Below are 15260 nucleotides of genomic sequence, written 5' to 3' on the forward strand. Positions count from 1 at the left end.
GCTTTGACTGGATGATTTTAGACTTTATATTTAGGACTTCAAATTTATAAATGTACTGAATAATAGATATCTAGTGAGCCAGTTGGCTGTCAGAACTGAGAATCATAAAATGTTGATGTACTACTTTTTACCTGACTATTTAGCATAACAAAACATATCATGAAACAGCTTTCTGAAATAGTCGTGAAAGGCTTTCTTCGAATTATGGATTTTTTATTGCCAATATTTAATACCTAGTTACTTGTAATTTCTCCCACCCTGTATACGTTTTTTTATTTTACAATTTATTAAATTTGCTAAGCAACTCAAAGTAAATCAGTATTTTAATAAAACATTACTGTCATATAAATATAAAGTTATGAAACTCAGTCAAATCTATTTGAAAATTAAGTGTCAGATCTTTGTAAAGTTGTTCCTGTTCCCAATAAGGGACGGGGTAGCTAACAGCAATATCTGACAAGATAACACTCACTGTAAAAGAATACTGGATTTCACACAATTCCTTTATGTAAGTCAACTTAAATGTTTTTACAAATTTAAGTGGATTAAACATAGAACAATTAAGCTGTCACAATTTTTAAATGTTTTTTTGTATTTTTTAATTATAGTGTTGATTCAGCTCAATTTTAAACAAGTAGTTTGAACAAGCAGGAAAAATCATTTTTGAGAGCTTACTGTATTTAAAAAGCAAATTTAAGGGTCAAAATAGAAATTTAAAGAAAGAAAATGTCTAATAGATTAATATGGCCCATTTTGGCATTTAGCAGTTTACAACATTTGACCTTGATCATATTAATGAGAGTATTATTGACCAATGAAACTGTGTGTTTCAGCTGGGATCGGAGTGGACTGCACCAGGAGAGTTTACTAAATTCAGGTCCCAGGCATCCAAGTCTGTGCAGTAAGTATATACAGTTTACACATTGGCGTCTTAGTATGCTGTTCCAAACATAACATTCATATCTTTCTAGATCTATCCCTGACTAAAGATTTTGTTAGTCTAAACTAATTGCACATTTATTAAATGAATTTAATTAGGCCTACCTAAGCAAATATGGTGATACAGTATGAGTTTAAGGGCTGAGAAAGAATAACCGATAACAAAAACTTTGTCGATCAAGTCTGTTCTGGTCAACTATTGACTAGTCAACGATTAGGGGGCAACCCTAAATCTTTTATAACCTTTTTGTAACATCCCTAGTTATTAACATAGCCATGTTTGTGTTGTATTTTGTGCGTGTGTGTTCTCTTCTCGTTGTATCGTCCAATCAAGGCCTTCAGTCCTTTCTTTGTAAACAAACCGCCCACATTCATGTTCATTGATGCTGTTATTTTACCCCTGATGGTGTTGATTGGTTTGGTAATTGGAGGAAATTGCTGGTCTTTATCGGATCGTGCATTTAATGATTGCCTTTCTCTGCTCCGCTCAAAGCGCCCTCATCATTTACAGCCATTTGACTGCTGCGATTTAAAATATCATGTCCAAGAAAGAGCTGTGTAGCTTCTAAGATAGAAACCCTCTTTAAGCTTAAAAAAAACCCTGTAAATGAGCAATCTATTAGCATATAGTATTTCTAGTCTTTCCATAAAAAGCCTGTAACAGCCAGCAAGCCGTTTTAATTCGGCACTCTCTGCACTAATGCTCCATTAATAATGGCTTCAAATGGATCTGCTGGAATTAGCAGTGGGTTTGTTTCCATATGTGTGGCTGTAAAGTGATCCATGGCCTGGCCTTTATCTTGAGTGTATTTAATAATGCATAAACTAATCCAACCTCATTTCGTGAACCTGAGTGTATAGATAGTAACCCACTGAGGAACATTTTTGGATTTCAGGAGATAATGCTCGGGCTGGATGATTTAAGCCTTTATATTTAGGAATTCAGATTTATAAATGTAGAGAATAATGGGCATCTAGAGTGCCAGATGTCAGACCTAAGAATCATAAAATTGCACAATGGAGTTAAGTAGGTGTTTCCACACAAATAAACACAATATTATAATAATATTCCATGTTTATTTACTACTTTTGGTCTGAATATTTTGCATAATCATTCATTCATTTTCTTTTCGGCTTAGTTTCTTTATTAATCAGGGGCCGCCACAGTGGAATGAATCACCAACTTATCCAGCACATATTTTTTTATGCAGCAGATGCCCTTACAGCCACAACCCAACACTGGGAAACACCCATACAGTCTTGCATTCACACACATACACTACAGCCAATTTAGCTTATTCAATTCACCTGTCCTGCATGTCTTTGGACTTGTGGGGAAAACCAGAGCACCTGGAGGAAACCCACGCGAACATGGAAAGAACATGCAAACTCCACACAGAAATGCCAACTGACCCAGCCGGGGCTTAAATCAGCGACCTTCTTGCTGTGAGGCGATTGTGCTACCTACTGCGCCACCGTGATGCCCTATTTTGCATAATGTTAAATATTATTAATATTATTATTATTTTCTGGAATAGTTGATTCTGATTCTGTCACTGTAATGCTGCGTTCACACCAGACGCGTAAGAAGCATCACGCGCTAGTGATTTACATGTGAAGTCAATGCAAGAACGCGAATAGACATCTTGTGGTGCGATACGCGCAAATGGCGCGGCACGAATGACGCGAATTGAGCAGCGCAAATGGCTTGACGCGTTTAATGCACAAATCGCTCAAGTTCGAAAATCTGAACATCAGCGAACATTCGAGCCGCGTTAACCAATCAGTAGCTTGCTCTTGTGAGGCGTGATTATGACGTAGCGCCTGTTGTTGGTGTCCCGGGGGAAAATCCTCCTGCCTACTCCGACAAGTTTATCAAACTGGGCTCAGCTCAGTCAGAAGCACCGCAAAAAGCTTCCATCATCCAGGTTAAGCTTCTGGAGGAGTTTATGAGCTCACAGAGCTGGCTGCACCTCTGACAGGATCTTGTAGACTCAGACACTGCTCCAAATGAATCAACGCTGTTTTTCAGCCTTCATAAACCACAGTTATTTTCTCAATAAAATCATGCAGAAGCCCTGCCCATGACGGGAATTTGCGTCTGTTCTGAAGGGAATGTGACACACAAATGAAGTGGATTTTGACGTGCGAATGAAGCAAGTAAACTCAAAATGTGCGAATAGTGTGATTTATCCATACGCTTCACGTCTGGTGTGAACACAGCATAAGAAGTGATTATTTACTTTGTTTTAAAAAATTAAACAAACTCATTGCCTTAAAAGCGACAGATTGACTTTACTTAAAAAAGTTGCGTAAACCTGTTGTAACCTGTAACTGTCTTAATTTAACTTAATTTTTATAATTATGCACATAGTTCATTTACTTCAAATTTTTCATGAAACTGCACTCTTTTTTAAGTAAAGTCAACTAATCGTTGTAAAATCAAGAGGTTTACTCACTTATTTTGAGTAAAGTCAACTAATCATTTTTTACAGTGCATTTTAAGGTATGTTATTCCCAGATAACAAAACCTATTAAGCTATCCAGCAAGCAATTATGCATTTAAACATCTATAAGACGTCTAACAAAAGTCCCAAACTAGACTAGTCATCAAATCAGATTAGACAAACTAAAGTCGCGGCCACACTGCACTTTTCGACCCATAGGCTTCTATTCATACACATGCGGCAGACTGGAAACGCAAGCTTGTGAAAAAAGTTTTGCAGTTCGCAACGTTGCAAAGTTCAAGCTTGATGAACTCTGACCTGCGAAATTGCATCATGTGACTGCCTAAGTCGAAGATCAAAACATGATCTTTCTGTAGAGAAATTTAAAATATAGACCAATTGTTCTTTTTTTTTAAAAGTCTAATCATCTTGTTTAATAATTGTTTAGTTAATTAATAATTAAAAAATAATATAAATCAGGTTAGTGTTGGCAGTTTGTTAAGACATTTTTTATATCTGCAAGGTTAGGAGATAACCTTAAAACCTATTTGTTTAGTTTTGTGGCAATTGTAACTAGAGGGATATTACATGTAATATAATAATAATAATAATAATAATAATAATAATAATAATTATTATTATTATTATTATTATTATTATTATTATTATTATGCTATGTACTTTCATGCCATTTTTAGCAGATTGATAATATTTGTTTTTCACAGTTAAAAAATTATCAAAAAAGTCAACACAACAAATACTTTTATGTTGCTTTAACTTATTTTAGTTAATTTAAGTAATTAGTAAATTTTGGTTATCTTAGTTAATCAGGATTCAACTGAAATTATACAAAGTTTAACTTAATATTTTTAGTCAGTTTAATTGATGGTAGTTGAGATTACTAGGAAAGTTTATTTGATTTAACAAAAGAATTTAAGGCAGTAAGAATTGTTTTTACAGTGTTGATTTGGTTATGCCATTTACAAAGACAGTACTTTTCATGTTATTGTTCAAATTGATTACTCAAATCATAAAGTATACATTTTATGAACGTACACTATGGTTCAAATGTTCAGGGTCAGTATGGTTTCATGGTTTCAACTAAGGGCCTTGAACTGTGCTGAATTGTGCTTGTCCCTCCTCCACTCTCCCCTGATGGCCTGCGCTCACACTGCGTTTTGCCTTCCAAGCCGGAGCACGCTTACGTCATTGATGATCACGGACTGTTCAGCTTAACTGAAGAGAAGCGCTCTCACTCCGTACAGAGGAGATTGCTTTAGTTTAAATAGTTTTGTATTGTTTGTAGTCATTTGGCATGAGATCCACCACTTTTGATGCTCAGAAATTATCATAAAAGTCCTCGTGATGCATATATTAGGAGGTTTGCTGAAGGTGGCAGCCAACGTGCAGCGAGGGGTTTTATCTTTAATAAACTATGACAGTTTGCCTTCATTGAAAAGTAAGAATGGTTAATAAATATATATGAAACAGTCCCTTAAAAGTAATGTCAGGTCTTCAGATTCGCGCTCAGGCATGCTTTGGACTACACAAGCATACCACGCCAAAGCCCTACCGAACCATGCTCTGTCACACCTCTTCCAACCGGCCCAGGGCCGGCCAACTGAACCACGCTTGGGCCCGATTCAAATCACTGACACTTCTCAAATGAACTGGAAAATGCGCCAGGGCATGGCTTGGATAGCCTAGTGTGAGTGCACCCTAAATTATTCATTTTATTCAGCAAGGATTTAGTGGTGATGGTTCTTTTACATTTTTTTCTTTGCAAAAGTATAAAAATGTGCTCAACATTTGGTGTTAACATCCGACAGTCTGTCAACGCTATTAATGATAAGAAATAGTTTAAACATCTAAAAATAACAGCATATTAGGTTGAAGAATAATGCAACACTGAAAAATGGTTGCCGAAAATGTACAGTAGCTTTGCTTAAGTCACCTCACCTACACTTGACCGCTGGCTGTGAGTCACTAAAGAGCATTTGATTTTTCTGCATTATTCATTCAGTGTACTCGCATGTAAGTCTTTCACCTATTACTGCCCTTGACGTTGAACTGGATAGAGAAAGTACACCCTTGGGATTGAGGCTTTGATCCCAAGCCTGAATAGAAACGTTGTTCTTGTCCTTCGTATTTTTGTTTTAATATATTTTTTAATAATATTATATACAGTTGAAGTCAAAATTATAGATTTTTTTCTCTTTCAAATATTTGCCAAATGATGTTTAACAGAGCAAGGAATTTTTACACAGTATTTTCTATAATATTTTGTCTTCTGGAGAAAGACTTGTTTGTTTAATTTCAGCATAAATGCAGTTAAATTTTTTTTAAAACTATTTTAAGGTCAATATTGTTAGCCTCCTTAAGCAAAATTTTTTTGATTGTCAACAGAACAATCCATTGTTACACAATGATTTGCCTGATTACCCTAACTTACCTAATTAGTTAGGCCTTTAAATGTCACTTTAAGCTGAGTACTGGTGTCTTGAAAAATATCTAGTCAAATATTATGTACTGTCATCATGAAAAAGATAAAATAAATCAGTTATTAAAAATATTATGTTTAAAACTATTACTACTATTAAATAGAGGTGCTTAGGAAAACATACAAATGGGGGCAAGAAAACAAACAGATTTTGGGGTGATTAAAAGCAAATTTGACAACACAAAAGCTTTTATTATAATAAACTGGCTGCTAATGTTTAACATAACATTGGGGATTCTTTGTTCGTCTCTTGCGATGTGTGCTATGAATTACAAGGCTTATCCATGACTGGTTCATGCTAATAATGTCTTAATTACTTCTCGTTTAATCAAAAAGACCCATAGTTAGCCTCAGATTAGATATTAAAGAGCAGCCCAGTTGAATTTCATGCCAGTACAAAATTATCAGCTCCATAGTTTTGTCCATATCATTTTCATGGAATCTTAGAAGGTTCATAGTAACATGTTGACATTTTCAATGATTTCATTTCTGTGTTCGGAGTTTCCTGAGGAAATGATTTTTATCAGTGCTGTTGTGCATATTATCATCACCTGACGTAGCACAATTTAAAAACAAATAGATTCTGAGGTTCAAAAGCTACATTTCAAAACCTGTTAAACTGCCTTGCTGTCTACATGAGCAGCTAAATTCTAAAGTGTTGCTTGTAAGAGATGTGAAGAAGGGTAAGATCCAAACACAGTATTTATTATAAGAGTAGTCAGACAGACAGAGGTTGGAAGCCAGCATGCACAGAAATGGAGACAAAATAAACAGGCAAAAATAACAAGAAACAGGCTAAAGGGTCGAAACAGGGAGGAGGGCCTGTCTGCAGACTGTAAGACAGGGGCACAACATAAAGGAACACGTAATTTGTAGTAGAGGTGTAACTTGAAGCTATCAAGATCCACGTCAAAACTATGTTGTCGGCAAGATGGCTCTGTACCCATCAGTTATTAACATCTATACCAACTCCCTACCTACAGTAAACCTAACAATCACAGCTATTAACATCTATACCTACTACAACCCTAAACTCAACCATCATTGTTATTAACGTCGACACCTTCCCCAAAACTAAACCCAACCCTCATAGCTATTAACGTCTACACCTTCCCCAAAACTAAACCCAACCCTCATAGTTATTAACGTCTACACCTTCCCCAAGCCTTAACCCTACCATCACAGGTAATAGGCTCTATTTTAAAAAGTACAAAGTCTATTTAAGTCTAAAGCACATGGCGCAAAAGCATTAAGGGCATGTCTGAATCCACTTTTGCTATTTTAAGGATGGAAAAATACAGTTTGCGCACTGGCACATGGTCTAACAGGGTTGTGCTTATTCTCTTTATAGGTTATGGGCGTGTTTTGACTATAATGTGCATTACACCAATCAGAGTCTCATCTCCCATTCCCTTTAAGAATCAGTTAAGTCGTGCCATGGTGTATTTGCTATTTACATGGCAGACTTTGTAAGTGTAAAAACTGAACGCTTCACTAGAGAGAAAACAGTTAAGCAGACCATCTGCAGCGTGAGGATAAAGAATGAGCCTCCTCCATTCGTTCTCTTTACTTTCTCTTTACTTTTACTCTATACTTTACTCCTTTTTCTTTCGTGGAGTAAGGAAAAGGTGTTGTACGCACTCCACTTAAGACATCCATTAGCTTACATATTTAATTTTGTTTGCTACTGTACGTGCAAAGATATTTGTGTATTGCTGTATATCCTGTGCATATTAAGCAATGTGTAAATGTTTGAACCCACCTAGGTGCATAACTAACACGCTCTGCGCTGAACTTTTAGTTGGTCAGTGGCGCGGTCTATTTTTAGTTCATCAAAATAGCAATGCGCCAACAATGCGCCTTATTAGCCTGAAACACCCATGAGTCCACAAAATGGTGCAAATGGATTTGCTATTTTCAACAACATGTGGCAAAACATGAAAATTAGAGTTGCGCTGGTCTGAAAATAGCAACAAATTCTGCAATACATGTCTTACGCCTTATTGACTTATTACACCCATTAACAGTCGTGAGTTGCGGAGCATTTCATACTTTGCAATTATATGAAATTGTACTGCTATTTGAAACCACAGGGGCTGACACCAAGTAAGCAAACTGTCATGACAAAATGGATGAAGAAGTCAGCGAGCAGCGAGTGGAGTTGCATGAGTTGCTAAATCATAATATAATAATATATCCAGTGGTGGAAAGAGTACTGAAAAAGCATACTTAAGTAACAGTACCATTACTTGCCTAAAAATGTAGTGCAAGTAGAGTAAAAGTATCTGTTGTAAATATTACTCAAAGTATGAGTGAAACGTAGACCTTTTAAAAGTACTCAAGAGTATTGAGTAGTGAGTATTACACTGTAAAAAGCTGATGCATTTAAATGTAATTTGTGGATGTGTGTGTGTAAACATAACTATCTGTAGTGCATTTAGTTATTGCACAGCAGGCACACAACATCATAAGATGTTAATATTAGGTTATATTTAGGTCGTGATGTTAGGTGACCAAAATTCAATGTCTAGCCAGTGTCTAAGTACAACATTATTTTGATGTCCAATAACGACATCAAATGATGTTGATATTTGGTTGATTTTAGGTGTGTTAGAAACTGTTATAACCAACATCTTAAACCAACGTCATATTGACATCAAATACTGACATTTATTTATTTGGCAACCAAAATCTGATAGTCGTCAAGCTGTAACATCATTAGACGTTGATATTTGGTTGGTTTTAGGTTGGCTGTTGGACATAGACATCGGCCTGACGCTGGGATCTGATGTCAACCCAATTTTCTTTTCGAAACAAAATTCAACGTCCCCATGATGTTGGGGTACAACGTCAACCTGACATCATGTTGACCTCTTGTGCCTGCTGGGTGTTTAAGGCCATTTTGGTCATCAAACAGTAAACATCTGTCATCTTCTCATCTGTGACATGCATCTAAACAGTCTCTGGGTCAATGCGTGTAAAGATTTTGGACATCTTCTTGGACACTTTTAACATTTCCCTACAGTTTTGCTGAAATTATGAAGTGCCCATGTCTTGAGGTAGTTCATTAAGGGATTTAACATCTATGTGTGATTTGATTGGACAGGAATCACAGGACTGATTTTTCTAATCCCCATAGACAAGAAAAAATAAAGTAGTGACTGCAGGTTGAAGGAAAGTAGTGGAGTAGTATACGGCACTAGAAATGTACTCAAGGGAAAGTAAAAGTACACATTTTTAAAACTACTCAGTAAATTACAATTTCTTAGAAAAACTACTCAATTACAATAATTTGAGTATTTGTAAATTGTTACTTTACACCACTGAATATATCAAATGAATAGGTTGTGGAGAAATTTGGAGAAAGTTCATGAAAATATTTGCTGAAAATGTTCTCTGGAAAGTATTTCTGCTATCCTACCAACAACATCTCATTGTGACATCTCGCAGGGTTCGATGGGATCTCGAAAACTGCAAGTTACGCCTCTACTACCCCCTTCATGTTACGTATCATTTGAATCCATAGAGCAAATGCCAGACGTCACCTGAAAATAAATTGTAACTCAACTTTTTGTCCAAATAGGGCTTAAGATAGCATCTTAACTGAAATAAAACATGATTTACTGTGAATCATGTAAATAAAACAATGATTAACTGAATTCTTAGAGAACACTTGCTTTTCACACTAAACCTATTCCATTAGAGAGTGCAATTAGCAATCTATGCATGAAAATAAATTTCTATGTGAAGCACACAGTGGACTGGATCCATTATTGATCCCAAAAATCCTTCATTAGCATGATTCTAAGCTAATCCAGATACTCAGTTATTCACAATAGAGTTTTGCTTGTACGTGGCAAATTCAGTCTAAAATTGACTTTAGCTGACTTTGTCTTTGGCTGGGTTTTAAGCTAACAACAATGTTATTTCTAGGGAAGTTGGGCCTAATGTTTTAAAAAGCTAACAACCCAAAGTCTTGCTAGCATAGTTCGCTGCAAATTCAAATTCAATATGTACGTACAGTAAAGATCAAAATTTGAAAACAATTTATAAACACTTTTTCTTCGGAATTAATGTAATCATTAAAATCAAAATTACAAGGATAATGCTAAAGAAGTGTTTTTAAAAAAGCACCAAGACACTTCAAATAAAACCCTATGTTTCGTGAAGAATTAGAGAATAATAATTATATTGAATTCTTTTATTAGGTTATAACTAAAATGTCACAAGTCAATTAGTAGGATGTGTATAAGCCCACTTTGACACATCTGCAGCTACAGAACATCACTAGTTTCTCTAACTGCTTTGGTGTAATTTGATCCACATTTCTTTCAGTCTCTTCCGCAGTTAGGTGAATGTAAAGGGGTTTCTTTTCAAAACTTTGTTGCCAAGAATGTTCTGAGATTCTGAATCAGGTTTAGGTCAAGACTTGAGACTGGACATTTTTATACTTTTATTGTTTTCAGCTTCAAGGAACTGCTTATTAAAATTTGTGTTGTGATAGGGTTCATTGTCCTGTATGACAATTGCTGGCTGATGAACACAAAGAAGGAACCGCATGTTGCAGAAGGAGCTTCTGAGAAACGTTGGATTCTGTATATATCTGCATAGGAGGCCTGTTACAGAAAATATCCCTCAAACCGTGACACATCGTCTTCCACCTTTCACTTTGACATTGAAATTATTTTTTTCTGTTGAATCCAAATAAATTAAACTTGCTTTCATTACTAAATTGAACTTTAAACCAGTTGTCTGTCGACACAACATGTCTTGAACTGTTAGCCTAGCTTTTTGATTTTTCTTTCATAAAAGCTAATTTATACTTCTCCGTCAAGCGCACGTGTATGCTATGGCACAGCCCACGCATGGACACATAGCGTAGATGTGTAGAGCAAGCTCTATCATTGGGCAGCTTGGATGCTGCGAGTGTTTACAAGTGTAGAGTCCCGTGAAGGAGCTCCGGATGGAAATGGATGTTGTTTGTGTTTACCTTATGATTAAAGTTGTTGCACAGCCGCCGATTCCAGCATCAAAATGAGCGAGTTTGAACCACTTTTGTACATTAACACCAGCGAAGAAACTCGACACAGGAACCAAAACACCTACTGCCAGCTAGCGTATCGGAAGTGTTATTGCAGAGCAACAGAAACAGCGTGCAGAAGTGTAAATGCACGGCAATGCGCAAGGCAGACGCCGTGGGTCACACCGATCACTTGACGCAGAAGTATAAATCAGGCTTAAAAGTGGATCACTGCAGACTGGGCTTTCAGTCCACATTCTTTTAATTCAAACTGATTCATCATATTGTCCTCTCCTCTTATGCATTTGTCTTTTGTGGACGGCCAGTTTCATTGGTAGACTTGATTGAGTTAATGACAAAAAATGTAATAATCCATAAACAGATTTGAAATGACCTATTTCTCTTGTTATGGCTGAAATGGTAATCACTTTTGCATTCATCAAGAAAATCTGCTGTTAGAGGGTTTCATTCTTCACTTTAGAATGGTTCATCATTTTGCAAAGTCATTTCAAACCAAGAAATTGGACATTATGACAGTTTAACAAAGATCATGTGAAAGCATGTCATTCATTTTCTTTTCTGCTTAGTCCCTTTATTAATCTGGGGTCACCACAAACCAGCGGATGCCCTTCCAGCCACAACCCATCACTGGGAAACCCATATACTCTTATTCACACCCATATACTATAGACAATTTAGCTTACCCAATTCACCTGTACCGCAAGTCTTTGGACTGTGGGGGAAACCAGAGCACCCAGAGGAAACCCACACAAACGCAGGGAGAAGATGCAAACTCCACACAGAAACGCCAACTGACCCAGCCAAAGCTTGAACCAGCAACCTTCTTGCTGTGAGGCAACAGCACTACCTACTGCGCCACTGCGTTGCCTGTGAAAGCATGTGTTTTTTATTATTATTTTGTTGTGTTCAGAATTTTTGTAATTTAAGACACTACACATAGAACAAAACAGTGACCTTGAAACTTCCTGCTGATATAACATTTTGTTCATTTATGTATTTAATTTTCATATGTAATCCAATTATATTCTGAGATGTAATTTTCTGTAAATTATATTATCTTTATATGTGGCCAAATCTTAAGGAATAGTTCACCGAAAAATGAAAATGTAGTTATTATTTACTCACCCTCAAGTTGTTCCAAATCTTTATATGTTACGTTATTCTGTTGAACACTAAATAAGATATTTAGAACCATTGACTTCCATAGGGGGTAAAAAAAACATATTTTTTCAAAATATATTGTTTTGTGTCCAACAGAAGGAAGTCAAACAGGTTTGGAAAATGTAAAGGGTGAATAAATGATTATTATTTATTTATTTTAGTTTGGGTAAACTGTCTGTTAATAATACTTTTAAGTAAACCTATCATATGTCCTGTCTAGACATGAAAGCTCAGTTTTTTCAACATACTTATTATATAAATGACACTATCCTGAGAGCAAGTAAATCAACTAGACTGAAAAAAAGCAAATGCATAGGCATTGTTAAGATTTTCTGTAAGACCGTTTATCATGATTACCGTGATCATAAATCAATGGCGTTATTGCATTTGAGGAATAGAGAAAGAGACGGAGAATGATGGGTATTGATCGGAGGTTAAGCACTTTGCTTTTTAAGCAGGCTAGTTTGTCCTGTAGAAGCAGGCATGAGTCTTTCCATCCTTAAACAGCATTGATTAGATAAGGTATCTTATCTAACAGCGCATCTAGCCAACACAAAAAAAAAGACAGACTTCTTCACTGGCATCTATTCAGAGTGCACTCACCTGGGTTGAGTTGAGCTGAGCTGAGTGCCCTCTTTCATGGTGAAGAACTCCTCTTTCTTTTCTGTTAAGTCTATTTTCTTCAACACAGGAAGTACATGCTTCAGTCTACATTTTTGTGAAACCGCAAAAACAGACTTAAACATAAGTTTAACTGTAGTTTCTACAGGGTATACGCAAATCCTTAAACGTCCTAAATTCCATAGTACAAAAGATAAGGCCTTAATTAGTCTTAAAATGTCTTAAATCTGCATTTCAAAGGTCTTAAAAATGCAACTCAACTGATAATGAAGTTTTAGTTTTAGTTTTTCGATTTTTCACCCAGAACGAAATAGATTGAACCCAATAAATTAAACGCTCGTGTGGATTTTGCTTGAGCAAGCAAATTTTGTGGGGACTTCACTCTACAATTGCCTTTGTCAACACGTACAATAGCAAATAAAGAACTTGAAGTGCATTGATCAACTGACCAGGGACCGGAATTGGACGATTTTTCACATGACCAGCCTGACTGGTGATTCTGCCCCATCCTGATTACTCTTTCTGTATATATAATAGACTGTTAAGGATGGTAATTAAATAGTTGTGCTGTGTAATTTTTTTGCAAATTTGGTACTGTAATATAAACACTCACCGGCCACTTTATTAGGTATACCTGTCCAACTGCTCATTAACACAAATTTCTAATCAGCCAATCACATGGCAGCAACTCAATGCATTTAGGCATGTAGACATGGTCAAGACGGTCTGCTGCAGTTCAAACCGAGCATCAGAATGGGGAAGAAATGTTTTAAGTGACATTGAACATGGCATGGTTGTTGGTGCCAGATGGGCCTGTTTGAGAATTTCAGAAACTGCTGATCTACTGGGATTTTCACCCACAACCATCTCTAGGGTTTACAGAGAATGGTCCGAAAAAAAGTATATGTGAGCGGCAGTTCTGTGGGTGCAAATGCCTTGTTGATGCCAAAGATCAGACGAGAATGGCCAGACTGTTTTGAGCTGATAGAAAGGCAACCGTAACTCAAATAACCACTCGTTACAACCGAGGTATGCAGAAGAGCATCTCTGAATCACTACATGTCGAACCTTGAGGCAGATGGGCTACAGCAGCAAACGACCTCACCAGGTGCCACTCTTGTCAGCTAAGAACAGGAAACTGAAGCTACAATTCACACAGACTCACAAAATTTGGCAATAGAATAATGGAAAAACATTGCCTCGTCTGATGAGTCTCGATTTCTGCTCCGACATTTGGATGGTAGGGTCAGAATTTGGCATCAACAAAAGGAAAGCATGCATCCATCCTGCCTTGTATCAACCGTTCAGGCTGCTGCTTGTGGTGTAATGGTGAGCGGGATATTTTCTTGTCACACTTTGGGCCTATTAGTAATAATTAAGCATTGTGTCAACGCCACAGCCTACCTGAGTATTGTTGCTGACCATGTCCATCCCTTTATGACCACAGTGTACCCATCTTCTGATGGCTACTTCCAGCTGGATAACACGCCATTTCATAAAGCGTGAGTCATCTCAGACTGGTTTCTAGAACATGACAATGAGTTCACTGTACTCAAATGGCCTCCGCAATCATCAGAACTCAGTCCAATAGAGCACTTTTGGCATGTGGTGGAATGAGAGATTTGCATCATGGATATGCAGCTGACAAATCTGCAGCAACTGCGTGATGCTATCATGTCAATATGGATCAAAATCACTAGTATAGTACTAGTACTAGTAAAGTGTACCTAATAAAGTGGTCAGTGAGTGTATATATAATATATAACCATACAATGAGTCATAAATTTCATTTTGTGTGGTATTAAAAAGGTCTTAAATATAACTCTTAGAACTTGTTCTAGGTAAAATGAATTTTTTTTTATACAATTTTTGTAGGGGTTTTCACCTTTATTGTATAGGAAAGTAGAGAGTTTTGACAGGAGAGCATGGGGAGCAGAGAGAGGGGAAGGATCGGCATAGGACCACGAGACGGGAATCGAACTCGGGTTGCCGTGAGCACCGGAGTGCATGTGTCAACACACTAATCACTACACCACTGACGCCGACGTAATATGAATTTTTACCGGGTATTAGTTTTGTTACTTTTCACACAAATGATATTTACAAGAATTTGTTATCATTGCACAACACTGCTTAACAGTGTCTATGATTAGTAATAAAATAAATTTTTTTGGCATGGTCAGTTTACTTGGTAGTTCACTTTTCTCATACATTTGGTATTGCAAGCACTATTGGTTGGATTTAGGATTCAGTGGTTCGCTAACTGATATGTATGACAAGGTCTGCCTTCTCGTGGGCAGGTACAAGAAGGATGTATATCTGAATCGTACAACAAAATGTACCCTAAGTAACATATTTCAGATTCGCAAAAATGTAGATAGCGCCCTCTGGTGGATTTGACATATGAAATGCATACGAAAATTTACTCAGAGCAATGTATTTTCCTTATGTCTGCGGTGATCATATGTCATATAAGGAATATGTATACAGGATTTCAGCTTTCTTCAAAATAGCATATCATGTGTTCAACAGAAGACTGGTGTGGAACAAG

At 36.7% G+C, this 15260-nt stretch overlaps 1 protein-coding gene across 1 annotated transcript in view; it reads left to right on the top strand.

Moving 5' to 3' along the window:
- b4galnt4a (beta-1,4-N-acetyl-galactosaminyl transferase 4a) overlaps positions 1-15260 on the top strand; it is a 407281-nt gene that overhangs the window by 308678 nt on the left and 83343 nt on the right. Inside the window, exon 7 of the mRNA XM_056452299.1 lies at positions 834-901. Within this exon, the coding sequence (XP_056308274.1) occupies positions 834-901 (68 nt within the window). The remainder of the gene's footprint in view (positions 1-833; positions 902-15260) is intronic.

This window comes from Danio aesculapii, chromosome 25, assembly GCF_903798145.1.
Source record: "Danio aesculapii chromosome 25, fDanAes4.1, whole genome shotgun sequence".
NCBI lineage: Eukaryota > Metazoa > Chordata > Actinopteri > Cypriniformes > Danionidae > Danio > Danio aesculapii.